This window comes from Triturus cristatus, chromosome 7, assembly GCF_964204655.1.
Source record: "Triturus cristatus chromosome 7, aTriCri1.1, whole genome shotgun sequence".
In the NCBI taxonomy this organism is placed as follows: domain Eukaryota; kingdom Metazoa; phylum Chordata; class Amphibia; order Caudata; family Salamandridae; genus Triturus; species Triturus cristatus.
In genome coordinates, this window is record NC_140590.1 from 47327582 (window position 1) to 47348018 (window position 20437).

At 45.1% G+C, this 20437-nt stretch overlaps 1 protein-coding gene across 2 annotated transcripts in view; it reads left to right on the top strand.

Moving 5' to 3' along the window:
• DEDD2 (death effector domain containing 2) overlaps positions 1–20437 on the top strand; it is an 82750-nt gene that overhangs the window by 21412 nt on the left and 40901 nt on the right. For both annotated transcript variants that reach the window (XM_085615590.1, XM_085615589.1), the window contains exon 4: positions 6328–6453. In XM_085615590.1, the coding sequence (XP_085471716.1) occupies positions 6328–6453 (126 nt within the window). The remainder of the gene's footprint in view (positions 1–6327; positions 6454–20437) is intronic.

The window sequence follows — 20437 nt, forward strand, 5'->3', positions numbered from 1 at the left end:
TGGGTAGACAAGTGCTTTCAGAGTCTGGCAATACTTTTAACTTGCAGGTATGTGCACCTGGTGCCAAAACTTCAAACTTGCTCTGCTGTGGCCCCTGTGCGGCAAAGCTCGGTCTTCAGCAAATGGCCTTTGTGTGACAGGCTGAGCTCTACATTACCTTGCCCTTTCGTAGCATAGCTTGCTCGTTGGCACTTGGCAACAGTATTTAGAGGCTCACTTTATGGCAGGCTGCCGTGGTAGGTCTCGCGCTCTGCTGCATATGTCGATGGGCTGGCTCAGTGGTACAAGGGCCTTGTGTAGCAGGGCTTGTTCGGTGGCCCTTGTATGGGTCTCTCTCTTTTATGCAGCCTGGTGTGGCAGGCCTCTCGCTGACCTCAGGTCGAAGGATGTAAAATTTCTGGAGTACAGCGATGTAGAAGTACGTTTAGAGGTAGGTGTCTCCAGGCATTCTAATGCTTACTTTGGAGTCAACTCGCGATTAATGTTAAACAAGCATTGGCAAAGCCAATAGGTCTCGCCTTTGGGACCTGCTGCAGAACTAAATACTTATATGGTCCAAAGGCGAGACCCATTGGCTATGCCAATGCTTGTTGTACTTGCAACACATTGTTGTACAAAAAAGTCTACCCTTGACGGAGAAAGCATGAAAGAAAAAGACTGCCCAATAGTCTAACACTGGGAAGCTTAAAATATGATCTGCATCTCGTGACGTCGAGCCAGATCACAAATTGTTTTCTTCGATCAGAACGATAGACACACTTCAGTCTTTTTCGCTGTGTTCCGGGGATAAACAGAGGTTGCAGACCTCATGCAAAGAGGTGTGTGGAAACTTAGTAAGACACCCGGGACATAGTTTAAATGGAATCTGTTCCACCAACAGCTATTGCGATCGGCACGAGTAGGCCGGACTGCACTCCTCGAGTTATCCGATCGAAGGTTTTCTCATTTGGAACGATGCACGCCGAATGGGGAACCGCGATCGAAGATAATACCACTATCACTGAAAGAAGTCACCTACCTCGTGACTGGAAAGACTTCTTTGAAGGAAAAACAAAGTGAAAACATCCGAACCCAACAGCAGATGGCGATCTATGCTAAATCATATGAATCTACAGCTCTATATGCCAAGAACAGATGCATACTGTGGTAAGTAGCATTTTCCTTTTTAGTCACGAGATAAGGTGACTTTTCCTTTCAATGATAGTATGCATCGACTCGATTGTTTTACTTTCCGCCATCTATTTCGGACGTGTATTGCTGCGCTCCAGTTCAAAGCTGTTCTTCGGGTTCCCCTTGGTGTGCATTCCACTGTACCCTCAACTGTATTATCATACCTATTTCACTATTATCTGTGTATCGAATCGATTGGGAAACTCCATCTTTGGTTGAAGACTTTGTGTGCGCCCTTCAGGCCTAGCTGGGTCGGTTGACTTCTACTCCGGTCCGTACTAACCAGTCTTCCACCGACGGAATGGACTCCATTTCAGTTTTTTCCTCAGTGCCACTCTAGGGTACCCTCGCCCCGGCCTGCATAAAGTCTGCAACTTGTGCCTCTTACCGGAGCACAAAGACGAAAATTGTGAGGCTTGTCAGTCGTTCTGATTGAACAAAAGAATACGGGATTGTCGGGCTCGATGAGGAGAAATGCAGCGACGGAGCATACAACCTACTCCAGATAGCTTCAGAGAAGAATATGATCATGAAGAGTTGGAAGCATCAGCAGCAGTGGAGGAAGAATCCTTCTCTATCCCCGAATCGAATCCCCAGCTGGATATCGAGTTGGAGTTTGAAGGCGTTCCACCGGGACAGGGTACCATTAGTACTAAAGCAACTTTACCTCCCAAACTCTCTTCGACCAAGCCAAAGGCTTCGGGATCACCACTGCCTACGGGCCATGGTCGGCACCGAGACTGTTTCCGACGCTCTGCCATGGAGCCCGGCACCAAAACAACCAGTCAAGCCTTCTGGCTCTGGACTGAGACGAGAAAAGCAGTCTTCTAAACCTTCTGCTCCAAAAGACTAGGCCGGTGCGGCCCCCAAACCTTCGGTGCCGAAATCAAGAGGGCCTTCCAATGCCTCCGAAACCAATCCTGGACCTTGTGAAAGAAAAGCTAAACCCCAAGCAGAAGAAAATCTACATCAATCCGGATACTGGACATATTTTGGCAAAAAACACCATCCAAAAAATAAAGTTAGCTCAGAGGACACTAGTTGTAAAATTTCTCTCAAGAAAAAGGACATGGCTACCACAATTGCCAGGCTCAGACCTGAGGTAATTCAGTTTTAACTCCATTCTGTATTCTGTCGCCATTTTGTTGCCCTCACTCAGGCAGCTTGGTAAACCAAGTGTTTTTGCCCTTTGTACTGCCACGTGTCAAATAACCTTCCCTTCCTTGTTGTGAAGCCAATTCCAGGAACTAGCCAGACTGACTAAATCCCTGCCTATACTGACTAATCCTTGTCCCAACTATTTGTTGGCCTTCAGTATTCTTTCTCCGCATTATCCTATTTTGCAAGTTGTCCTTTGAAGCACACAAACATGTCCTGCCGTTACTGATTGACCTATAGGTGCTGTCATTGATTGACTTATGGGGTTGGGCAAAAACACGACTCAAGGGGGACGTTCTGGTTACATGATGCCTTGTTTTGAATGTTTTCCTATTGGCTAATATTTGGCAGATCTTGTATGTCCATATTGGCATTTTGCATGCTTGCATGAGCCAGGACTGCCCCTTTCTTTTATGCTGAGTATGTAACCCTCAGTGTTCTGCTCTCTTTGGACTGCCTCATTCAGTTGCTGCGGCTTCTGGGTGACGTAGTCACACTCATTTTGAGTTTAATAAAGATGTTCTTTTATATTTCAGTTTCTGTGCCAACTTCTTTTTTTTGTTAGTTTTAACCCTGAGAAGGAGTTTTGAATTTATTCAGACCCTTTACGCATAACAACTCGGGTGGGGGGGGGGGGGGTCTCCACATACACAGCCTGACATAGGGAATGATGATGATGACAATTTACCAGCAGACTCATGGGATGACTAAAATATTGACCCACCCATGGATGATGATCCGGATTTATATCCTGCAAAGCCTTCGACTCCAGATGATGATGTAGCTTATCAAGAGCTGATTTCAAGATCAGCAGCTTACCATGGGGTTACATTACACGAAGAGTCTTTGGAAAAAATACTTTTATTTGAGACATTAGGCTCTACACATAGGACACGCAAGTCTACCTTTGTTAAAAGGCATGATGAGAAATGCCGATGACCTCTTTAAGGACCCTGTTCGTCCCCGCATATTAACACCTAGGGTTGACACAAAATACAAACCCCCCTCCATCTGATCCTAATTTTATTAAATGACCGCTACCCTTGGACTCACTGGTAGTACCTAATGCTCGAAAAAGCACTCTCTCTCAAATGTCTACAGATACACCGCCTCCAGACAGTCTAAACTGATGATGCATCCGGTAAAAGGGTGGCTGCTCAAGTCACTAAACACTGGCGCATCGCTAACATGCCAGGCTTACTAGTTGGGTATGACCGGGCACACTGGGACGAGATGGAAGTCCTACTTTAACACCTCCCAGAAGAGCACAAACCGAAAGCACAAGACTTGTTTCAAGAAGGCAAACTCCAATCTAGTTCCTCCATTAGATGTGCTTTAGATGCTGCTGACACTGCAGCGAGGGGAGTTACCACTGTCCTTCTCCTACGTCAACATGCTTGGCTTAGAATTTCAGGTTTTAAACCGAAGGTCCAGCAGTCTATGTTAAATACCCCTTTTGACAAGCAACAGCTCAAGTAAATTAGGCCTTAGAAAAGATGGAGACCCAGATGTGGCAAAATCCATGGGGGCGCTTCAATCCCTATCGAGCAGAGTCTCCTTTCACCGTTCATTTTATAGAGGTGGGTCCAAAAGTACATCCTCCGACCCGAATGCTTCCTCATATAGGTCAGACACACAAACCTCTTCCTCTAGAGTCTTCTATAGAGGAGGGTACAGAGTAAACCTCTTCAAAGGTAGAGGTAAAAGCATGCCAACAAGTAACTCCCCTTCCCCCAATAAGCAGTGACTTGCCTACAGTACTCTCTGCAACTTTCACACCTCTCTCAGACCATTAAGTGTTGGGCAATCCATCACAGAATTAATCTTCTGGCAGAGCACCTTCCAGGTGTGCACAATCAAATTGCAGACCTCGGCAGGATGCAGCAACAATTACACATGTGGGAACTTCACCCCCAAGTTCTCCTTCCATACTTTCAACAATGGGATTTCTCACAAATAGACCTGATTGCCACAGTGGACAAGTCAAAATGCCCAAACTTTGCCTCCAGGTTCCCACCCCCCCTATCCAAATGCAATGCCCTATGGATGAATTGGTCAGATATTTTCCTACACTTTTCCGCCTCTCCCCCTCCTTTTATTTCTAGTTTGGAAGCTCAGGCAAACCTTGTTCACACTGATTTTGGTGGTTCACATGGGCCCCTCAACTGTGGTTCACCACACTACTAGAACTGCCAGTGGTTCCACACTAAAAGCTGCTTCTCACAATCTCTGGTGGCTCTTGGCACACTCGGAGCCAGAACAGACAAAAGGTAAAGAAGTGAAAACATGATAATATACCTTCTTCATTTATGCACCCAGGATCTGGGACCACATTCTCCCCCCCCCCCCCCCCCCCCAATCTTTCAGGACTGCCCCAACCATGCTCCAATTAAATAAAGTGCTGAAAAGATACCTCTAAAGAAAACACACCACCACGACATAGCAGATCACCTTCACTCTCAGAACCGTTCGTCTCCTCCAATCATTAATTGAATGTATCCATGCCTTTGACCGTGTACAGCAAGCCTCCTTTTGGCTAAGTTCGGACTATGCAAACACTGTATACATGCATACAAAATCACCCTGGTGTCACTGCAATGACCTAGGGCATTTTCCTTTAGCTGCCTGAGAGGGGGCTGCAGAAGAACCATTAGTGTAGTGTTAAGAGGCAGGTGACTCAGGGTGGAACAGGCTTCTGGCGCAAAGGTATGTACCTCCAAGACAACTGTTGCAGTCTTCTGGGCCCTTGCTCTCAGAATGCCAATTCCCCCGGATTTGTGCCAGTCCACACATTCCTCTGGATTCAAAATTATCTCTAAGACCAAACATAGAAACCTTGTGCCTTGCTTTGTGCCAGTCATCTTGTGCCACAGTCAGCACATTTCACACCATGTGATGAGTGTTACCATAGACGGCTCTCCAGTAAGGAAAGCTGCAGAATGATGGAAGGTGCTACATTGTAAATAACAAGCATTGGCATAGCCAATAAATCTCGGCTTTGGGACGATTCGTACGTGAAAAATACATACGATTCGCACGTGAAAAATACATACGATTCGCCTCGGGAAAAGTCTACGAGACATATCGTAAAACTGAAGTCCGAGCGCGCAAGTACGATCCGTACCGCCCATCCGAAAACACAAGCGCATGGAAAAGGCCCCGTACGGAGCAAAATTTGCACGACCCCCCCCCCCCCCCCACCCCGAGTACACTTGCGCCCGGGGTACGAGTCGTACGGCCTCCCACCACTTCCGCGTACGTCGCACCGTACCCAATCCTCGCGTATGTACGGACCGCACATACGTGCGGATTGGGGTATGCCTGGGGTACGGTGCGGACATACGGGGGTGGGGGGGTACACCTGGGGTACGGTGCGGACGTACGGGGGGTGGGGGGTACAGTCCGTACAAACGGGGGGGATGGGGGTACGGTCCATACATATGCAATGTTGGGGTACGCACCGTATATGATGACACGTACGATGTGGGTGATGGCGTGTACGTCGCGTAGCGGGCCCCCTTTTCGTCGTGCATCGCAGCGTACTTAGCTTTTTTGGCTCCCGTAAAAATATAGCCGTGCGGGGTGCTGTAGGTAGGAATCGTACTTGCTGGTCCGTAAAACACTGCCTGACTCCGTGCGGACGTCGCGGACGTGCTGTCCAGGATCAGAATTGTATGTATTTTTTTGCCGTACGGTGTTTTTTACGATTCGTACGGAAATGGTATTTCTGTACGAATCGTACTTGCTGGTTTGTAAGGTGGAATTCCCGGGTACGAGTCGTACGGAGAAAACGCTCCGAACGACTATTCGTAGGGCCTTTATACAGATTGGAATCGGCCCCTTGATGTTGTTGCACCAAGGATATTGTGCTGGATAACTAAACACTTATAATGTCCCAAAGGCGAGACCTATTGGCTATGCCAATGCTTGTTTTTTTTTATTTATAATGTCCAACTTACATTTATGAGCCATTAATCTATATACATTTTGTATTTCTAGGTTCAGTGTCCAATAAGAGGGTGAAGGCCAAACGGGGAAGATGTGGTCAAGCCACCAGTAAGAAGCGAGGGCGCAAGGCCAGGGTGGCTGCGAAGGAAGAACCAACAAAGACTAAAGTTACCTGTGGTAGGTATCCAAGGTTGCACGTGCTGGTCTCTCCACCCCATGTGGCGCTTTCTCTTCGAACCGTGGTAGGCGATGCCCAGCAGGCATAGGTCGCTCTTTCGCTTTCAATGGCTAGTGGCCTTTCTTTTAAGCTGCGTAGCATAGTTTGCATGGTTGTGAAGGAATTCAAGCTCCTATCAAGGTACATTTGGCACACAGATGTTACCCAATGAAGAAAGTAAAGCTCCTACACAATTACGGGATGCTGAAACAAATGTAAAGTGTTTGCCTTTTCAGCGCAGTGTTAATAACCGGTGCATATGACGCCACATTCGGTGTCCGTTCTGTTCCTAAACTCCACCGTTTTGCTTTAGATCCCTAAATGTGTCCTGGCCAGTTAAATGTCACGTGCCCCTCTGAAGGGGGTGATGACACTTGATTTAAACAATACTTTTTCAGCTCGGAGTAACGATCTTGATCTAAATCTGGCCCAAGAATCCTTGATTGTCGTTTCTTAGTAGCTTGTCTAGTTTCCAGCACTTCAGTTCCCCCACTGCAGCACTCCATAGCCTCCTCACAGTAACATGTCCTTGACACCACCAGGCTAAAGTGCCGAATATCTCTGGGACTGAAAGACTTTGAGTCTCTAGAGACTGGTTTGTAAGAGACATTTTTTCAAGTTTGAGCTCTTTGTAAGCAAAAGGACATGTAGTTGTGTCTGTCGGCAGGTATCTGGCAACTGTAATGATTACTGTTAAACAAATGGTAGATCCAATCCCCCCTCTGCAGCCCAGTTCACGGTGGTGAAGACCTGCTGCTTGCAGGCCAGTGTAAACGAGGAACTGGGAAGGTTTCTATAAAGAACTTAAAAGATGGATCGAGCTTCTGAAAGTTCACTGCTGGCCTGTAATATCCATTGTAAGACACAGATGGAGGAATTCAGTTTTAAACAAGTCTACATCTATTGCAGTACCAAAAACTCACTGACCATTGTTTACGCAGATAACACCAAGGTGGGCTTAACATTGGAAGGGGTAGCGTAGTGCTGGATCCGCAGTGTAAGTCCAACCTGCAGCCCTTCAAAGACACTGGGCCATTGTGCAAGGCCCGGGAGACACAGCTGCGTTCAACACTTGTAGAAGCACAACGCCCTTCTGAAGTGCATTCCTCTTTAAGCCAAAGCAATGCCGCAGCTGTAGACTCCAAGCTCTCTTCTTGTGTCCACGGGATGGAAAAGGCGATGTTGTGTTGTGCTTTGGAAGTCCGAGACCTGAATGCTTGCAAAGCACTACAGAAAAGCCCGCTGTCTTGCCGAGAAAGAGCTTCAAATGGAGCAAAGCAGCGCGTCCACTCCTGTTCTTAGTTTGCGGTCCTGCACCCTTGGGCATCCATCTTTTTTTCTAGTGCTAGTTGCCAAATGATGCCGCTCCAAGTCTGTGCGCTGATCTTTCCAGACACTGGTAGGATGGGAGCTCTGTCCATGCTCTGTGATCCCCTGCACTCTGGAAGCCACCAAAAGATGTGTTTTATCTAACCTGCAGCCTTGTAACCTCGCTATGCATCTGTCCATCTTCATCCATTGTTGTTGTTCAGTGTCTCGAAAAGCTGTACTGTCATTTTTCTCCCCGTTCAGAATTACTAAACACTTTCTGTTAAGCATAGAAACTTCGCACTGGCCTACACGAGATGGAAATGAAAGTTAGAGGATCTCACGCTGCTCTGAGGCAACAATTCCACCTGGTTATCAGTAGCATCAACGAGATACAAGGTCTGTTGTAACCCGATTTCCTTACATCCTGTGCAAACCGTTTCACACGTTGCTTCAGCGTGGTCAGTCTTTTTGCAACAACTATCCTGTTGGCTGGAGTGCGAGAGTGAGTGCGTTCTGGTAAAGCATGGTTCTTCTCACTGCGTAACAGAGCAGGGTTGCACATGTGAACGATGCCCGTATACTTCAGGGATGTAATGTGGCACTCGAGTTCATGGCATTCTGCTCGTAGTGTCCACATTTGATTTGATTTGACTACTATAAAGAAAACCTGCTGCCAGGAGTTTGAGTCACACATCCACCCGAGCAAAGGCTGCAGAACCCTGCCAGATTTATTGTTTCTATATCAAAGGTTACGCTCTGTTCTGTATGAAAACAATATTGACATTTGAAACTTCTGATTTGGAAGACTAGTTGCTGTTGAGAGAAACCCTGCTTTTCACAAGAACGCACATTTTTTTTAACAAAATGAAAATTGCCGCTTTGTGTTTTCATTTTGAAGCAAGAATTCTAGAGCGCCAACCTTTGCCTCTGAACGAAAGCATGCAGCTGCACTTGGGCATCATTGAAGCTTGCAGTGATGCAAAGCCACAGCGTGCAACGTTTGCTTCCTTTTTGAGGGAAAGACCGTAGATCACGTGTGAAATGCATTGAACCTGCTAATCTCAACCATGGGAAGAAATGAAGGAATGTGCTGGTGTAGCCAGGTTATCGCTGGTGATGGCTGATAGTGTCTGACATGTTCTTGTGGCTGTGTTACCGTTTGGATGTGAGGCTGACTGGTACTCCTACCATACTGCACACATACAGCACTTCCATGTAGGAGTATGAATCCTAGTAGCACAGAAACGGTGAAAACAGGAACTCTACGACGCCTTTGCTGCAAACACTGGCCTGCTGAAATATCTCAAGTGCATCACAAGTATTAGTAAGTAGAAATAAAGAGCTCACACACGAGTCCGAAAGATGGTCCCGAGTATTGTCCACTGACCGCTTGGGTCACTCTTTTGGGAAAGGACAGTGTCCTTTCCTACGTGAGGAAATTAGAAGCTGAGCCAACACTTCTGGTCTTTAATCATATTGCATCTGATTACATTAAAACGTCATTGCTTTAGGCCTTGCCCTGGATAAAGTTCTTCGGTCCCTACTATCAAATGAATGTGACTTCAACCCCACCAGCCAGTGCTGGAGCAGCTGCCACCCTCTAAGTCAGAGGCGAGCCTGGGGTGTGGTCACACCTGGGGCACATGCTGCGCTTCTGCACACCACTTTCAGGCCAGGGAAGGGCCGAGTCTAGCAGGCTATGGTGAGGGTTATTGCTCAGTTTTACACATCGAAAGGGCTTCAACCCAAAGGGAAAGATCGGACCATCTGTAGCGGAAGAGACATTCTTATGTCGTTTGTGCAGCTTAAAAAGCCAACGCCGAACTCGGCTCCTTGACAGCCTATCAAACCAGGGTTTTAAACTAATTTACATAACAGTCGTGTCCAATCTCCTTCTAGGGATAGGATACTCCAAGCGTCATTGTGCGCCTGTTAGATACCCCACCCTCCACCCTTATTTCAAACATTTCGTAAAATAAATCCTCCATTCAGTTTCACCTTTTTGATTTTGTAATCGGATGTAATGTAGCCCCCTCCAGCTGATCGTGTACTAGACTAAAACAGATGTACTTTGCTCCTCCAAGTATAAAACTTAAAATCTGTGTTTATTGTAGTAAAAAAACGACAGCAGAACAAGGACGTTCATTGCCTAAAATTCCTTAGTGATGAAAAGATCCGGAGCGGGGAGGGGGGGCACTTACCACATGCTCGGAAAATGCCACAGTCCACAGGCTCGTTTTAAAGCACTTGCCATTAAATTTGGAAATATAAAGGTGCTCCCACTCGACAAAGTACAGGAAGTAATGGCCGAAAAAAGTCTTTCCGACAGTGCAAGTCGATCACATATTGCAAATGCTTGCTGCACATAACCGATGACAAAGGCTTTTCATAATTTGATATTATGTCTTCGGAAACAGCATTTGTTAAAGAAGGAAATAAAGCCTATCCTTCCTCTTACAGCAGCTTGAGCACTTCTCCCTCCGGTGACAGCACCGGTTGTGGCAGCGTGTGAACCAGACCATTGGTCTTTGGCGGGCCAGGCATTTCTTTCTTGTATTCCTCAGTGCCATGGCTTTGTGGACCAAAGAAGCTGCAACTTTTTCAGGAGGGCATTAGTCGCCAATTACTTGTTCATTTAGTTACACATCTGACTATGTGGCAATCTGTTTCAGTTCTACTACAGAAGAATGCTCCAAGATGCAAGCGGATGTTTCATTATGGAAAGGCTGTGCACAAGACAAGGAAACGCACAATACTTGAATGGACACATGTTGTAATAGTATGCAGTTGGTGTGTGATGGAGGCTTCCTGACCTTTTCTTCTGCGAATAAAGATTGATTGAGAGATGCGAATTTCTCCAGCATTGATAGACTTGAATACAGCCACACACTTGGTTTACTGAAGTTTCATATACTCGAAAGAAACAGTGTTTTGTAATCTCTTGACGTCTAAGATAAAGAAATCAAAATACCGAACCAGCCTTTCTCCCTGCTGCATTTGTCTTTAGCATTGTGGACACGACAAAGGTCTTTGGGTTTTATGGTCAAGATTCTGTAACCGCAGTTGAATGTATACTTGCGCCTCCCCCCTAAACACTACTCTGACTTCAGAAAGGAAGGCATTTTCAGAAGGTAGTTAAGATACTCATCATGGCGCACTATAAATGTCTGCCTTACTTGGGTTCCGATGGTGGGGAAAGTGAGGGGTGATACAGAAAAGCCATACGCGTGTTCCTTAAGCAACTCTGGCTATTTTTATTTCGCAGTTTGAGCGGCCTGAGGTCCAGGCACTTTGTTCGATTCACACTTCTTTCTTTTCTGAGGAGGAAACTGTGGCAAGTAGAGGCGACCTCTAGTAAGAGACTGACTATATCACAAGCCTATACAGATTACCCACCCGGCTCCCTGTCGATGATGGCTCCCAGGGTGACAAGTTGGGGTCCTAGCGATAGCGACTCATTATGGCTCCCCTGTTCTTAAACAGCTGGTTCCTGGCAGGGATTTCTAAAGAAGTTTTAAGGGACGATTGCTGGTAATTTCGACCCACATCTGTTAAACCCCTTTTGCCAAAATGTGTAGATTTACTGATTGATAATCTGTCAGATGATGTAGCTTTTATGGTTGAAGTAAAACGAGACGTTCATCCTCTGTTCAGTCCCCAAAATAGACCCCCTCCTCCATATTCTGGCTAGTGGAGTAAAGACCTCTATTCTGTGCAGTGGAATTTGTGCGGCACCAACAAGTCACAGGTTTTATGACTTTGCTACTGTGAACAAAGCAGGTCTCTCCGTGCAAGCAAAGCACGTTCCATTGACTGGTAGAAAGCCACCCTGGTATGGTCTGAAGTTAAAGAGAATCTGAACACTGTTTCTCAAAATAATTTTTTTAAGACTTCTTAAATCCTTGATTTGAGACGTGAAGACTGTACTGAGTGCATGGCTTTATTCATAACACCCATTGATGGTAATTCCAGCCCTGTAGATGATTCCTTTCTGTTACACGTTCTCACCAAAAAGAACCACAATGTCTCCTTATATACAAATGTTCTTGCCTGACCTGTAGAAATACCTTGTTTTTCTTTCATTAGCATGTTTATATATTTTTGTCACCCCATCCTTGCAGGGAAGTTTTTTTTTTTTTCTTGGCTGGAATCTCCTTGCAACAACTCGTGCCTAAGGATGCTGTCCTGTCACGCAGAAACGTATGTTGTTGGATTTGTGCTCCACCTTTGCTGCTTAATCTCTGAGAGGCATGGAAGCAAGCTGCACTGACAAGTCTATTGACAGTATAACTAGTAATGTACCTTGTGAAACCAGGAGTGCCCGTTTATTAGTTTCGGGCATTGATCAGAATGTTCCCTTGTTGGCAAGATTTACCAGGAGTGCCCGTTTAATAGTTTCGGGCATTGATCAGAATGTTCCTTTGTTGGCAAGATTTGCAAGTAGATTCTGACCAAGAAAATATTTTGAAATTATACAATAGAAAGAAATTTGCCTTAAGTTGGCCAATTTTGCTCCGCTATAAAACATATTTCCAGTTCAGTTATCCTATCAACAGAAGAGTTTAAAGGGATTGTATGGTAATTCACGTTGTTTTCAGATGGTCTTTTAAAACGTCCTATCGCTGTCTTTCAGCAATAAAGCAGAATCTGATAGACTCTAGGACTCGCACAGTAACCACCTTATCTGAATGTTAAAGCAAGGTATTTTGCCTGTGAAAAAAACGGGTTAAGACCTTTGTTAGTTTCTTTAAAAAAAAAAGAAAAAAAATAGTGACTTTGTCAGTGGTTATCACTGAACTAAGGAACTTTTCTAGCTCATACCTCCGTTAACATTGAAAACGCTGTAAAAGTTGATTTACCCCTTTTGAGAATTCTAGAGCTGGATGTCCATGTTGTTCGTTGTGTTGCTTTTCACGTGCCACCTGTTTCTCAAACCAACGTTTAAATTCCAGGTATTCTGAGCAAAGGTTGATGCTAATGGTAGAGAATGTCTGACTCAATGCGCTGCACTCATACAGAACGTTCTCATGCGAGACTAACACTCAAAAGGTAAATGTATAACATTGTGGGGAAGAAACCAAACACCCTTTTACATTAAAGCCCAGCATGAGGATTGTTCTGAAATGTCCGTAAAATGACTATCTTGTTTCGTGCCCCCAACGATCGTAGATAATCACAATATAGATAGATGTCTGAAGAATGAAGTTGATGATAAATGTCTTCTGGCTGATTGTGACAGACTGTAGACACATGCAAGTCTGTGCTGATGCTGAGTGTCCTGCATTGCAAACCATATCCGGTCTTGCACCCATTGCAGTCTTATGGTAACATTCCTTACATCTCCTAATACTGTGAGCAGAACTGCTCTAGGCGGCCTTCATATGGATGTTTGACTGCCGAAATAGAGAATTGTATTGTAAATTTCTGCAGGGTAGGAGTGTGTGTATTCAAATGACTCCCTGTGCTGAGAACCACTGATTTTCAAGTAGTCTTGGGACTATGTGGAGACTGCTTTCTGTCAAACTTTACGCTTGAGAATGCAGTACTGCAGATATTAGAAATTATAATGCTCCCCTCCCACCCCCCAATTACTTTGAGTTGAGGCTCCCAGTCAGGTATGTTCTGATTTATATTGATGCCTTGGTCTAAACCATCCAACCAACCAATGGATAACCAGGACTGGGATCAAGCAGGCCTATTTCACACAAGATTCCGTCCAGAGTATTTGAAATTGAGAACTAACTTAATAGATGAGAGGAAGCAATTTGTGGATTGCCACAATTGACTAGGCATGTTGAACTGTTGGTAGATGTGAACGAGCACAGTGCAAGAGCCAGATTTTGAGGAACTTGTGTTTCCAGAACAAAGGCAGGTACTTTCCATAGTTGTCCAAAACCCCTCCCACTGCCTAGAACGTTAAACTTGTAAGAAGGAGATATTGAATTAGGCTTTTGAATTCCAAACACTTGAAACGTGGTATGGATCTGCCGGGTAAACATTTGAAGGTTGTACTTTGTCCATTGGACAGAAATGTTCTTACATGGCAGTGCTGGTCTCACTTGCTATCCTCCATATACTCCCAAGCTATGTCGGTTGTCTTCTAAAATTTAATTTCATCAGATAATTTTAATGATGAAAGCAACAGGTGCCAGAAGAGACTGCAGTATAAAATGGCTGCTTCTCATTCTTCATGTTTACGAAAGAAGTAAACTATCCTGGCTCACCCTTATTCCCTCCACACAAGAAGTGACCTATAAGGAGATAGTTTGGTCTTTCATTTTTTTGTCTGCCCAGCATCTGGTTTGCCTTACAAAGTATGTCTGCATTTTGCTGCCTCCGTGCAATCAGTGCGATCTCCTAACATGCAAAATGTCTTGGAAGAAAGGTCCAGGATTCTTCATCTGAAATAAGGGCATCAGCTGTCTGATAACATGACCATACCGGCAATGCTCCCTGATCTGCAGAGGCTGCTTCCGCACTGTATCAACAAACCATTCTCATGGTCCTGGAGCGAAATAGTACTATTGTAAAGACATTGGGTGCTGAAGGTCCTGCTGCAGGTTGTTCAGTTTGAGTCTAACTCTATTAGGTCTTAGTTTGAAATTCATCAAGAAAAAAGGAGTACCTAGGAGGCCAGCAAGAACCGAGTCTTTGCTAGATCCTCCCTTGGGACGACCAAGGTGTTCCTGTATGTGAATCTGTTGGAGAAGCCCCTATATAAATGAGCCTCTTGGAGAAGTATTAGCAGGTAAGCAATATTACCTTTTATACTGACCTTTGTAGGGCTTGACACTACAGGTTTTTTCTTGTGTAAACTCCTGGTGATGTGACATGTTATCATATAACGTCCGGTTCAGACTAGGACAAGACTCCATTTTTCCTCAGAATGGAACGTATAGATTGAGTTCTTGAAGCCCCTTACCTATATTGAAAACCTTATGAATAAAATGTATTCTTGCCACAGCCCAGCTCATTATGAGCTGTGACTAAGATGTGCAAAATTGGAGCACAACCCTCAATTCAAATTGTCTCATTAAAATGATCAGGGTTGCTTTAGCAAGAAAGCAGGTGGCCAGAAGCTTGGTTTTTACCCTTCGCTGACTTTGTTCCTAATTATAAGATCTGAAACAGTCACATTTTCCCATTTCGTTGTTCAAATCTTTTCACTCCAGACCCTAGGTCCTGATGTTGTGTTCCCTGCAAGCACATCTTTCTCTTCTAAGTGTCTCCATCTCGCAGTCATTCTCGTCCCCGAGTGCATTGGGCCCTTCTAGTTGACAATAGTCATTCAATCCTCTGTGTGGGAACCATCCTGCATTCTTACTTGCCCCTCTATGGGAATTTTGGCCTCCTTTCTTGGGGTAGCCTGTTCTCTCCGGCTTTTTTGTTCCATGGCCGAGTGGAAGGGGATTCTCCACCCTGTATTCTATCGGGCCCCATTGGTTGCTGCCACTCCTCTTGGTGCGGTTCGAGGCATGTGTGCTGTAAATACACATGCTTTGCATACTCCTGTCATCTAATGTTGAGTTCAGATGTTTGCAAGTTGTTTTTCTTCGAAGAAGTGTTTTACAGTCACAAGGTAAGGTGACTCCTCCTTTCAGTGATAGTGTGCATGGACATTGACTCCATTGTTAGATTGTTTTCTCTCCACCATGGTGTTTAACATGCATTGCAGTGGTCAGATTCAAAACTGTCAATCGGGATCCCTTCGGTGCGCAATTCACTCTACCCTAGTCTGTATTGTTCCGTAACTTCCACCTTTTTTGTGTAGAAATTTATGAAAATGTGCAGCCTTCTGCCGATGCAGCAGATGCAGTTTCAATTCTGTCCTCTATGCCATTCCAAATATTCATGCACCGACCAGCGTAAGGGCTGTAACCTCTGGCTCTCCCCGTAACATAAAGAGGAAGACTGCAATGCATGTCAGTCGTTCCGATCTAAAAAGACTCTGCAGGACCATCGGGCTCTACGAAGAGACATGCAGCAGCAGAGTTTAGCAGATGTCCCTTATTACTTTAGAGAAGATATCGAGCAAGACGAGATGGAAGCGTCAGCAGTGGAAGAAGAGGCCTTCTCCCTCCAGGAATCCGATTCAGAGTTGGAGATCTAACAAAAGTCCTGCGACGTTCCAGCTGGACAGGGTGCCGCAGGTACCAAAACACCTTTACCCTCCAAACCAGTGTCCTCTAAACCAAAGGCTGTTTGGCCACCACTGCCATCAGGCCATGGTAGGCACCGAGACTCTGACTCAAACGCCCCGCCTTCAGGCTCGGCAGCGAAACAGCAAGTCAAGCCTTCTGGCTCCAGCCAGGGCCGAAATGATACCCCTTCGTTTCCAAAACATTCCGGATCGAAAGAGATCAATCCTGCTTGGCACCAAAAATGTTGGCACGTAAACACAAAAACACTCACTTTCAGCTGCTGGAACCGATTTTGGAAAAAATGTAATAAAAGCTGGATCACGTACAGAAGAATATTCATATAAACCCTGATACTGAACACAACAGCTAAACGAGTAATATCTTCAAAAGGGAAAGCAGGCTCCGAATACAGAATCCCGCTTAAGAAGAAAAAGGACTTAGCTACCAGCCCATTAACATACCTCAAACGCCTTCACCAATGCTCATTATTCTGGATACAGATCCTCTACACATTACACCATCAAGTTCTCCCAACACACATCCTGATATAGGAGAGGATGTCTACAATTGTAATCAGCCACCACCTGATCCACGGTATGACTATAATATAGTACCTTTACACACAGAAGGACTAAAAGATTACCTATTCGAAACCTTGGGAAACGCCTGCAAAACACAAATGTTGCCTATCCTAAAAGGTATGGTGTTAAGGTATGATGAGGCATACTAATCTTTTTAACCCCTTGCGTGCTCACGACGGAACCACTCCGTCATGAGCCACGGGCGGCGTGTGCTCATGACGGAGTGGTTCCGTCATGCTGCAGCCGCTCCGCCCACGCGTCACTGATTCCCCGCCTGTGCGGGCGAATTAACGAGTGGGCGAAGCCGTGACGGAACCACTCCGTCATGAGCACAGCTCGCCCGTGACTCATGACTGAGTGGTTCCGTCGCGAGCATGGCGGCGCCGCGCTCACCCCGCACCCCACCAGCGCCGCGGCAGAATTCGCGCCGCTACCAAGGGGTTAAAGACCCAGTTAGAGCACGTATATCAACACCTAGGGTCGACAAAAATAAAAACCCTTCACCCTCTGACCCCGTTTTTATTAGAGGCCAGTTGCCCTTAGATTCCTTAGTGGTCTCGTGCCCGTAAAAGGGCAGATTCACAAACCGGGGAGGCACCACCTCCAGGGAAAGGATCCAAGCTGATAAATGCATCAGGGAAGAGAGTAGCTGCTCAATCAGCCAACCATTGGCATGTAGCTAATATGCAAGGTCCGTTGTCCAGATACAATGGAGCTCACTGGGATGAGATGTAAGAAATATTGCAATATCTCCCATAAGAACATTAAAAAGTGGCCTGAAAATAGTCCACAATTCCTCTATCAGGCATGCATTCGATGCTGCATATACTGAAGCTAAAGGAATCAACACTAACATTCTGCTTAGGAGACCTGCATGGCTCAATTTCTGGTTTCAAACCACAAGTGCAACAACCGATTCTTAATGCACGCTTTGATAAGGAACATCTCTTTGGGCCTCAAATAGACCAATCCCTTGAAAAGATGAAAATACTGAAGTAGCAAAATCTATGGGAGCACTTTAATCTCCTACCAGAGGTTCCTTTTGTCGCTCCTTTTACAGAGGTGCCAAAACGAACTTCACAGATGCAGTCGCATCTTCATACAAGACACACACTATCATCCCCCCTCGAGAGGATTCTACAAGGGTGGATATAGAGGGGACAATTTTAAAGGGAGAGGTAGAGGTATACCAGCACGTACCTCCCAGCCCACTAACCAGCAAAGCCGTGACCTGCTAGCACTTCCCCTGACTATTCATCACCTGTCAGGGGAAGATTACAACATTTGGCAACCAATAACATCAGACAAATGATTTTGGGGGATATTATCTAACCTGGTTATTGCATGGCGCTTAACAGCAATCCTCCCAATATCCCACCTCACATTCACAAACTCTCGCTACAACACCAACAGCTTCTGAAACAAGAAGTACAAGCTCTTCCAACAAAAGGGGCTATAGAACCAGTTCTATTACAGAACCAAGACGCAGGCATTTACTCACTTTACTTTCTACTCCCCAAAAAGGATTGGTCTCTAAGACCAATATTAGATCTCAGGCCTTTAAACCTAGACCTACTTTCAGAACACTTGCATATGGTTAGCCTTCAACAAGTGCTTCCACTTCTACAACATGGCGACTTTATGTCCACACTAGACTTAAGACGTATACTTCAGTTTTCCTGTACACCCAGCACATCGCAAATATCTCAGATTTGTGGTAGCAAGAAATCATCAATTTAAAGTACTCCCATTCGGAGTGACTAGCCACCCTGAGTATTTGCAAAATATCTAGCAGTAGTTGCAGCTCATTTAAGACTACAAATACATGTCTGCCCATATTTGGACGATTGGCTCATCAAAACAAACACACAGCAAAGGTTTTTACAACACTCCAGCTACCATTAAACCTTCTACATCAATTGGATTCACAGTCAATGTACAAAAATCCCACCATCAATCCTTACAACTGCAACCACATCTGGGTGCAACTCGAAACAAACACACACAGCTGTAGCCTCTCCCAATGTAGCCAGAATTTAAAACTTTGCTACACCTTCAAAACAACCAATACCTAACAGTCAAAACTTTCATGCAACTGTTAGAGATGATGGCATCATGCATTGCAATAGTGCCTCACGCGAGATTACACGTGTCCTCTACAGCAATGCTTGACACGTCACTGGTATCAATCACCGGATCAATTAACAGATTCAGTGTTGGTTCTGCAGTGGTAGAACACAAAACCTATCAAAAGGGCAGCCATTCATCGACCTGATATTCCACAATTCGTACTAACTGCAGATGCATCTCACAGGTTGGGGTGCCCATCTCCAACATCTATCAATTCAGGGTTTGCTTGACTCCAAGCACTAGACTCTCCACATCAATTACTTGGAGCTTCTAGCTGTTTATCAAGCACTAAAAGCTTTTCAGCGTCACCTTCTAGGGAAAGTTGTCTGAGTCCGGACAAACAATGACAGCTATGTACAAAAACAGGGGGAGACACTCTACAGCTGTCACACCTCTTACACTATTTGACGCTGGGCAATACATCACAAGACTCATCTTCTGCCAGAACACCTTCCAGGTATGCACAATCAATTTGTCAACCTCCTCAGCATGATGCGGCAGCACATACCCGAATGGGAGATTCATCCCGGGTTCTCCTTCCATACTTCCAAAAATGGGAGTTCCCACAAATACTTATCTGCCACAGCGGTAAACTCAAAATGCCCAAACTTCACCTCCAAATTCCTACACCATGTATCCAAAGCCTTATGGATAAACTGGTCAGGGATATTTGCTTACACTTTTTCACCTCTCCTTCCATTTCTGGTTCGGAAACTCAGGCAGACATCACTTACACTGATTCTAGTGGCTCCCACATGGGCTTGTCAACCATGGTTCACCACACTACTAGAACGGTCAGTGGTTCCACACCAAAAGCTGCACCTCACTCCCAAACTTCTCACACAGAAAAATGAAGAAATCAGACTTTCAAACCTCAAGGAGCTCAACCTAGCGATCTAGCTCCTGAAGTCAGAGTTTTGATACCTAAACTTACCACCAGCTTGTATGGCAATTCTTAAAGAAGCAAGAAAGCCTACAACTAGGGCATGTTAAGCAGCAAAGTGGAAATGTTTGCATATTGTGATAACTCAATTGATCCACTAGATGTAGCTATACAAAATACTATTTATCTTTTGCTTATACAGCAAGCTGGCTTAGACTACACATCTATTTGACTACACCTTGCAGCAGTAGCTGCATATCTGCAAAACAGACATGTATCCTTATTCAAAGTTCCAGTAATTAAAGCTTTTATGGAAGGCCTTAAAAGAATACCACCACACAGGGTACCACCTGCACCAGTCTGTAACCTTCACATTGTTCTCACAAGGCTTATGGGTCTACCTATTGAGCCATTACACAAATGTGAATTACTATTCTTTCATGGAAGGTGGTCTTTCTAATTTCTATCACTTCACTAAAATATGCTGGTGAGCTACATGCATTAACCTTAGAAGAACCTTTCTCTCAACTTCATAGAGAGAGAGTGGTTCTTTGTACAAACCCAAAATTCCTTCCAAACTGGGCCCTGCTTTTCATATTAACCAATCAGTTAAGTTGCCTGTGTTCTTTCCTCAACCTGATTCAGTAGCAGAAAGGGCTCTACAAACACTTGATGTTAAGAACACTGTTCTACTATATAGATGCAACTTTTTTTGGGGGGGGGGGGGGGCATTCCACTCGCAAAATAGGAGCATCTATGGTCTTTTTAGGTAACATTCCCATAGCTGACATGTAAGGCATGTGCATGGTCTACACCACGGACGTTTACCAAACATTGTGTGGATGTATTAGCACGTCATCAAGCTAATATAGGACAAGCAGTGCTTAAAACACGTTTT